Source organism: Poromitra crassiceps (assembly GCF_964638095.1).
Source record: "Poromitra crassiceps genome assembly, chromosome: 6".
In the NCBI taxonomy this organism is placed as follows: domain Eukaryota; kingdom Metazoa; phylum Chordata; class Actinopteri; order Beryciformes; family Melamphaidae; genus Poromitra; species Poromitra crassiceps.
Window position 1 is genome coordinate 13,021,684 of NC_139627.1, and position 8,865 is coordinate 13,030,548.

The window sequence follows — 8,865 nt, forward strand, 5'->3', positions numbered from 1 at the left end:
TGTGGTTTTGACTGATCTCACACACGAGATATGTGTAGTAGGCCTATGTGTAGTAGGCCTATGCAGAGAGCGAGCACAGTGAGAAGCTATCCATGGTTTAAGGCTCCATAATTATTTCATTCAGAGACTAAACCCAGACTAGATCATTCCAGAATATGTCCCATTGTAGACAAAAAATAGCATAGAGGACTACACACTAATGGTCACACATTTCCTATGAGCCACGTCTAGCGCCAGGAGGTCCAGATGCTCGACTTTATGGTTAGATACGGTAGCTAGTGTGCTAATCATTTCCAGATGCATTCACAACAAGATAGCTAGTTGGCTAAATGCTAAAGATGAGCTAGTTAACAAGCGGACTTTAAACACTAAATCAATCAGATCAGTGATTAAATGATCAGCTCCCAGCCAAAAACAGCACAGAAATTAAGTCATTTCAATTCTGCTGTATGTTCAGAAGCACAAGTTGTTCACAGCGACTGTGAAGACTTCCAATATGGCCGCCAGACAGTGCGTTACATGATATCACCTGAAATCCCAATACTGAGAAGACAGCAGGTTGCTATACCGCAGCGGTTCTCAAAGTGTGGGGGGAAGCGCGAGACAACTTCAGGGGAGGCGCAACGTGAGGGGGGGAAATCAGAGGGAAGAAAATGCACAGCCAACTTGGCCACGCTGCGCAATGGCTGCGGAGCCTCCACTGTGCGAATCAGCCGAGGGCGGAGCTCCCGCAGTCTCGCTGCTGCCTGTTGAGGCGAGTGAGGTGAGCTCAGGCTGTCAGAGGAGAGACCTACAGTTCCAGGGAGAAGGAAATTGTCATTTATTTAAATGCGTGTTTCACAAATCCGATCGCGGCAGTTCTTTGTATGTACACCAAACACATGCGCATGTTTTTGTATGTGTTGGGGAGCTATTTCCAATCAATTTTAGGACATTTATGGGGCTGGGGAACTGTGTGTCTGTGCTGGCCAGCCTGGCTGCAGATATATGCAGAGAACGCAACATTTACACTCAATCCCGCTAGTTAAAATAAAGAGGTGTTACAAAATGATTAAAAGTCCTTCAGAGTGGATCAACATGTTTAAAATGTTTAAAAGAAGATATTTGAAAAAAGAAGGATAAAGACGTTTTAAAATCGTAAAGAATATAGGATAAAGATTTTTACAACATTTTTGGAACTCGTTTTTATGCCCAAGTGGAGCATACGACAATAATAGTAATCATGGGGGAGGGAGGTGCAGCTGTCTATATGTTCTTTGAGGGGAGGCTCACTCTCCCACACTTTGAAAACCCCTGCTATACTGCGAACCCACTATCCAGTGTAAGTCAATGGTTATTGGCTCATAGAGCGTTGCCAAATCCAGTCGTTCAGCCAATCAGAGTCGGGCTCCAGTCCAATCCAAATCCACTCAGAAGAACGGCGAAGATGTATTTTCTGCCGAGAAACTCCACTGGTGCAGACTCTTGTTCTAATTGTTGTTATTGACTCTATTTCTGCAATAACTGCACTTATAGGGCTGTGTTGCTTCGGAAGCCGCCATTACTGTTTTGCCTGATTGGTCGGTCATGTTGTCAACAATGAGGCAGGTCCCTGATTGGCCTGTGGACTTTGTAATTTCTGGAAATGACTGTGGGCAGGCTGGAGGCCAGACTGATCGGAAGAAGGAAACAGAATGTGAGGTCACCTGATCGGGGTGGTTTACCAGGCTAACTGTAGCCTACGCCTCAGGAAAAAACAACAGACAGGAATAACAATAATCCATAAACATTTGACTAGATTACCAGAGTTATTTCATATCCTGTTAGTGTAAGTGCTTCACACAGAGCCAGCATTCACACAGAGCAGAGAGCATCCAGATCTGTGCTCCCGGCTCCTCTTGGGAGTATACATAATTAGGATCTAAAGGTCAAAACTGATTTCAGTCAAGCCAGACATGGAGACTTATGGCTTCAGTAGGGTTCATTTGGCACTGGGTGACTTTCATCAGGGGCTTTCATTTGATTTGTAAACCGTTGACACCCCTCGAGATCTCTAAGGCCATTTCACATTCTTCTGTCAGGCTGTGGAAATATGAGCCCAGCTGTCCTGTAGTTCAGTGTTTGTCCAAGTCGGAGTCACGGGAATGTTAACATGTTATGGAGAAGTTGGTAGCTTTAAAATCACTGCTGTGTTGGAGGATCCTGTCTCTTACGAGCGATTCTCTCGATGCAGAAGGGAGGATCTGGAAAATAGAATGTAGAAAACTAGCATCGATATACCGGGTGGTTTGATTGTGTGTGTGTGTGTGTGTGTGTGTCTGTGTGTCTGTGTGTTTGTCTGTATGTATGTGTGTGTGTGTGTGTGTGTGTGTGTGTGTGTGTGTGTCTGTGTGTCTGTGTGTCTGTGTGTTTGTCTGTATGTGTGTGTGTGTGTGTGTGTGTGTGTGTGTGTGTGTGTGAGTGTGAGTGTGTATGTGTACGCGCCCACCTGAGAGACCTGCGACTGTCTTTCTCCATGTTGTTCTCAGGTCCTTCACTCTCATATGAGGCCAGATGAAGCTCTGCAAGAGACAAAAGAAATAACAACCTTATTTATATACAGTAGCAGTTAATTAACTATTGGCTCATTTCCACCACATTTTACAGCCCTGCACAGCTCGTCACCACTCGGCTCTACTCGTTTCGACCCGAAGGATGTTTTGCTTCCACCCATTCCACCACTGCTCGATCTGCCCCCGCCCACAACTGGTCGTCATAGCGACCGCATATCTGCCCTCCGCCTATAGCCGAAGTAGGCTATAACATATAACGTTACAATTAAATCCATACACAGAACTTTTAAACTGTTTATGAAATACTGGTGCCTCTAAATGACCTACAGTGTACATGGGCAAATGTGACAATCGGCCAGGAGAATCACTTTGTTGTTAGTCAAACTCACATGCATGCGCTGCAGGAGGGACGGGGGTTGCACTACAGGGAGGAGTGAAGCCTCTACCCCGGCGGCCTCTCACCAGGCAAGACCACGGCTTCACCAAAGCCCCGCCTGCGGCCTAGCGCAGCCGACGCTGCACACAACTACAAGGGCTTCCTGAGGAGCGGATTTTTTCTCTCTCAAAACAATTGAAAACCACCGTCATGTTAAAGCTTAGTAAGGAGATCGATTTTATTTCACCAAAGCCGAAGGCAGCAACACAAAAGACTGATGGAAATAACAGAAGAGAAGGTAAGCCCCACTAAACTGACAGTCAGTAGATAGAGTAAACACGATTCTGCCTGACCAATCAGTCGTCTACAGTGTCTTCACGTCACCGTATGAACCCGGGTTCACAGCGCTGGAACCTCAACAGAGCAGGGACCAAAAGCAGCACGACTCAACCCCGACTCAACCGGGGCTGTTCACGTTTTTGATCGGTGGAATGAGACAAAAAAGCGAGACGAGCTGGGCGGGGCCGCGTTGATACCAGCGGTGGAAATGGGCCAATTGTACGTATTTATATACAGTAGCAGTTAAAGCACACAAAGTACTTACCGGTATTTATATACAGTAGCAGTTAAAGCACACAAAGTACTTAATTATATACAGTAGCAGTTAAAGCACACAAAGTACTTATTTATATACAGTAGCAGTTAAAGCACACAAAGTACTTATTTATATACAGTAGCAGTTAAAGCACACAAAGTACTTATTTATATACAGTAGCAGTTAAAGCACACAAAGTACTTATTTATATACAGTAGCAGTTAAAGCACACAAAGTACTTATTTATATACAGTAGCAGTTAAAGCACACAAAGTACTTATTTATATGCAGTAGCAGTTAAAGCACACAAAGTACTTATTTATATACAGTAGCAGTTAAAGCACACAAAGTACTTATTTATATACAGTAGCAGTTAAAGCACACAAAGTACTTATTTATATACAGTAGCAGTTAAAGCACACAAAGTACTTATTTATATACAGTAGCAGTTAAAGCACACAAAGTACTTAATTATATACAGTAGCAGTTAAAGCACACAAAGTACTTATTTATATACAGTAGCAGTTAAAGCACACAAAGTACTTATTTATATACAGTAGCAGTTAAAGCACACAAAGTACTTATTTATATACAGTACCAGTTAAAGCACACAAAGTACTTATTTATATACAGTAGCAGTTAAAGCACAAAAAGTACGTATTTATATACAGTAGCAGTTAAAGCACACAAAGTACTTATTTATATACACTGTATATAAATAAGTACAGTATACAGTATACAGTAAGTATATACACTGTATATATACACTGTATATAAATAAGTACTTTGTGTGCTTTAACTGCTACTGTATATTATACAGTAGCAGTTAAAGCACACAAAATCATTTTCCAAAAACCAAATGACATACAAAAAAATGCTGCTGATGATATAAGTTAAGTTAAGTTAAGTTAAGTTAAGTTAAGTTAAGTTTAAGTTAAGTTAGAGTGCTGACCGTCTTCGTTGAACACGGGCGAGGTGACGAGGTGCTGCAGGATGTGGCGGTCTCTGTCGAACGGGCAAACCACCTGACGCCACACCAGGAACTCACTCACCTGCTTGGCCAGCTCCCACAGTTTCTGCTCACACCACAACAACACCAACAACAACAACAAACAGAAAGATGCCCACCTTATTCATCAAGACACATTTAACAAGGGGGCGTGGTCAGCTCCCACAGATCCTGGCAACACAAACGGCAAAAAATAACACAAAGTAACATTTAACCCATTTGCGTGTATATCCCTCATTTGTGTGTGTATCCCTTTAAAGGAGAATTTCGTTTTTTTTTAACCTGGACCCATCTCCTGGCATTAATTATGATTCACTCCACCTTCGTTATTTCGAATCCCACATAGGTTACGCCAAACCCCACATAGGTTACGCTAAAACCACCACCGCAAAGCGTCCTCCTGTACTTGGCCAGTCGGCAGGAAAGTATCGCGGGACTTCACGAGACTTGGTGACCGAGATCACGTTTGAGGTAATTTGATCCCTGTGCGACTCCAGGAAACAGCCTTTGGCGAAATATCACTGTGGTGGTTCTTGAGGGATCAGATTATGACGATATTTGGCGAAAACGGGAATAAAAATAGCTATTTAGATGCAGGAAAGACAGGCTCACACTTGGCCCCAAGTCAGCTCCATTTTACAACTGACTTGGACGCTATTGATCTCAAAACAACGCTAGGACGGCCAGAAACGCCGCGGAGATCGCTAGGTGAGTGGCCAAATCATAATTAATGCCAGGAGATGGGTCCAGGTTAAAAAAAAACGAAATTCTCCTTTAAGACCGCAAACCGCGTGGTTCGCGGTCTTAAAGGGATACACACACAAATGCTGCATCAGGTATCAATGGGTTAAATAAGACCGTAGTTTAATACCCGTTCATTCTAAATGCAAAAGCAAATTGGCACCACAGCTAGAGCTGACGTGTCAGGTTTGTTTCTTTGCACACAGCTAGAGCTGACGTGTCAGGTTTTGTTTCTTTGCACACAGCTAGAGCTGACGTGTCAGGTTTTGTTTCTTTGCACACAGCTAGAGCTGACGTGTCAGGTTTTGTTTCTTTGCACACAGCTAGAGCTGACGTGTCAGGTTTTGTTTCTTTGCACACAGCTAGAGCTGACGTGTCAGGTTTTGTTTCTTTGCACACAGCTAGAGCTGACGTGTCAGGTTTTGTTTCTTTGCACACAGCTAGAGCTGACGTGTCAGGTTTTGTTTCTTTGCACACAGCTAGAGCTGACGTGTCAGGTTTTGTTTCTTTGCACACAGCTAGAGCTGACGTGTCAGGTTTTGTTTCTTTGCACACAGCTAGAGCTGACGTGTCAGGTTTTGTTTCTTTGCACACAGCTAGAGCTGACGTGTCAGGTTTTGTTTCTTTGCACACAGCTAGAGCTGACGTGTCAGGTTTTGTTTCTTTGCACACAGCTAGAGCTGACGTGTCAGGTTTTGTTTCTTTGCACACAGCTAGAGCTGACGTGTCAGGTTTTGTTTCTTTGCACACAGCTAGAGCTGACGTGTCAGGTTTTGTTTCTTTGCACACAGCTAGAGCTGACGTGTCAGGTTTTGTTTCTTTGCACACAGCTAGAGCTGACGTGTCAGGTTTTGTTTCTTTGCACACAGCTAGAGCTGACGTGTCAGGTTTTGTTTCTTTGCACACAGCTAGAGCTGACGTGTCAGGTTTTGTTTCTTTGCACACAGCTAGAGCTGACGTGTCAGGTTTTGTTTCTTTGCACACAGCTAGAGCTGACGTGTCAGGTTTTGTTTCTTTGCACACAGCTAGAGCTGACGTGTCAGGTTTTGTTTCTTTGCACACAGCTAGAGCTGACGTGTCAGGTTTTGTTTCTTTGCACACAGCTAGAGCTGACGTGTCAGGTTTTGTTTCTTTGCACCACAGCTAGAGCTGACGTGTCAGGTTTTGTTTCTTTGCACCACAGCTAGAGCTGACGTGTCAGGTTTGTTTCTTTGCAAATGTAACAAAAAGATGATAAATTGGAGAGAAGAAAACAGACATGATAGAAGAGAAACTGATCGGAAAATAAAAACGTCTTGCCTGAAAAGGAAGAAATGAAAAACAAAGCATTGTGATGGAGAATGTGTTGCTCCTTTTAACCACAAGGGGGCGCTGTTAGATTACATATAAGTGAAAGAAACTTTTCTATGAGATGGTATCAGGTCGTAAAATTTCCACATTTCCCATTTTGTTTATATCTCTGTTTTATCTGTAATGAAAACAGCAGTCGAGTCAGAGGGACAGTGAACTGAGACTGACTTATATATAATACATATATAATGTGTGTGTGTGTGTGTGTGTGTGTGTGTGTGTATATATATATATATATATATATATATATATATATATATATATACATATACGGTATATTTCTTTCCCGATTTTTTATCCCATTTTTTATTAATTTTTATTTATTTATCCTGGTTGCTGCTCCACCCTCTGTCAATCTGGGGAGAGCCGAAACTGGCTCCATGCTTCCTCCGAGACATGGGCAGTAGCCAGCCGCTTCTTTTCACCTGACAGGGGAAGCTTCACCGGTAGGACATAGCACGTGGTAGGATCACGCTATTCCTATATGATGGAACCCCCCAGGGGCCACGGGAAGAACATGCAAACTCCACACAGAAAGGCCCTTTTGACGACCCCACCCGGGCGGTGGGCACTCGAGGACATGCGGACGGGCACGCATTCCTTCAGCGCTCACAGCGTCCCAGGTGGGAATCGAACCCAGGACCTTCTAGCTGTGAGGCGACAGCGCTTACCGTGCCCCTCACTGTATTCTTTGATTGGAACATCATTACCCTAACTTACTCACTCAGGATCTCTATTATATAAAGGATCTGGTCTGCACAAGTGTCATCATCATCAACACTTTCTGAGAAGTTGTAACTCTGTTCAAGTTATCCTTGTGTCAGAGTTTGGTTAGGTTATCTGTGGTTATGTGAGCATTTTGTTAGTGTTTTTCAAATAGTGGACACCTCGTGTTGAAATGACCCTGCTGAAAAGTGGACTGACCTCAAAGTTGATGTGTCCGTTGGCCAGTCTGCTGGCACAGCCTTCATTCAGGAAGTAGATGTCTTTAATGAGCAGACTGAAGAAGGGAATCACAATCTGCAGGACGCACAAACGTTACATTTTACACTTTCAAGTCTCAAGTCTAATTGTAAAACAGCAAGTCAAGTCAGAACAAGTCCATTATCCATTATCAATTTCACATCTGACAGAAAACGAAATATTTTCAATGCAATATGATTTAAATGGGGTATAAACTTGTTAAATGCATCACAAATTTGATTTCTACAATCAGTTTCATCTTCAATAAATTCAATCATTCCATACAATACAATAATTTAAATTCAGTCATCTGCAGGAACAAATCACTATCACTTTCACACAAGTCATTTACAGAAACAAGTCAATTCAAGTCAAGTCTCAAGCAAATACAACTGCGACTTGAATCCAAGTCATGTGACTCCACTTCCCAACTCTGCCTAGGTTCGCATGACAGATGTGTGCACGTCTGCAGACTCTGTGTGTGCGTTTGCGTGTGTGCGTGTGCGTGTGTGCGTGTGTGCATGTGTGTGTGTGTGTGTGTGTGTGCGCGCGTGCGTGTGCGCAATCCCTCACCTTCTCCTGGCTGCTGTGTGCGGTCTCGGACCTCTGGGTGGCACCACGGAGCGCCGTGCGGTAGTTAGTGAAGTTACTGGACGGGTCCATCTGGTGCTGAGCGACAGAGGAGACAGAGTCAACACAGACGCACGTGCACGCACACACACACGCACGCACGCGCGCGCGCGCGCGCGCGCACACACACACACACACACACACACACACACACACACACACACACACACACACACACACACACACACACACACACACACACACACACACACACACACACACACACACACACACACACACACACACACACACACACACACACACACACACACACACACAGGGGCCTAAAGGTTTTCTCACCTCCAGAATTTCGAACTTGTCAGTGTTGACTTTGCTCCAGGTCTTCTTCAGTCTGGCAACAGGACTCATGTTCATCCCAGCTGAGAGAGAGAGAGAGAGAGAGAGAGAGAGAGACAGAGAGAAAGAGACAGAGACAGAGAGTGAGGGACAGAGAGAGAGAGAATACTAGATTTTCATTTTTTGAAACAAAATGGTAAAGGTAAGAGCAACAGTAACAGTGTTACTAGGTTAGCAGGTGAGAGCAACAGTAACAGTGTTACTAGGTTAGCAGGTAAGAGCAACAGTAACATTATTCAGTACTTACTGATGATGGCCATGAGGGAGTTGAAGTTGCCGATGTTGAAGCACTCCTGGGCCACGTCGATAAAGA

General features: G+C 43.9%; 1 protein-coding gene across 1 annotated transcript in view; it reads right to left on the bottom strand.

The window, feature by feature from the left end:
- Positions 1–2,188: 2,188 nt before the first annotated feature.
- LOC310777712 (ras-GEF domain-containing family member 1B-B-like) overlaps positions 2,189–8,865 on the bottom strand; it is a gene marked incomplete at both ends in the record, with an annotated part of 12,869 nt that continues 6,192 nt past the window's right edge. Inside the window, 7 exons of the mRNA XM_083638086.1 lie at positions 2,189–2,222; positions 2,468–2,540; positions 4,455–4,578; positions 7,527–7,622; positions 8,139–8,234; positions 8,496–8,575; positions 8,800–8,865. The exon at positions 8,800–8,865 is cut by the window's right edge and continues 37 nt beyond it. Of these exons, the coding sequence (XP_083494212.1) occupies positions 2,189–2,222; positions 2,468–2,540; positions 4,455–4,578; positions 7,527–7,622; positions 8,139–8,234; positions 8,496–8,575; positions 8,800–8,865 (569 nt within the window). The remainder of the gene's footprint in view (positions 2,223–2,467; positions 2,541–4,454; positions 4,579–7,526; positions 7,623–8,138; positions 8,235–8,495; positions 8,576–8,799) is intronic.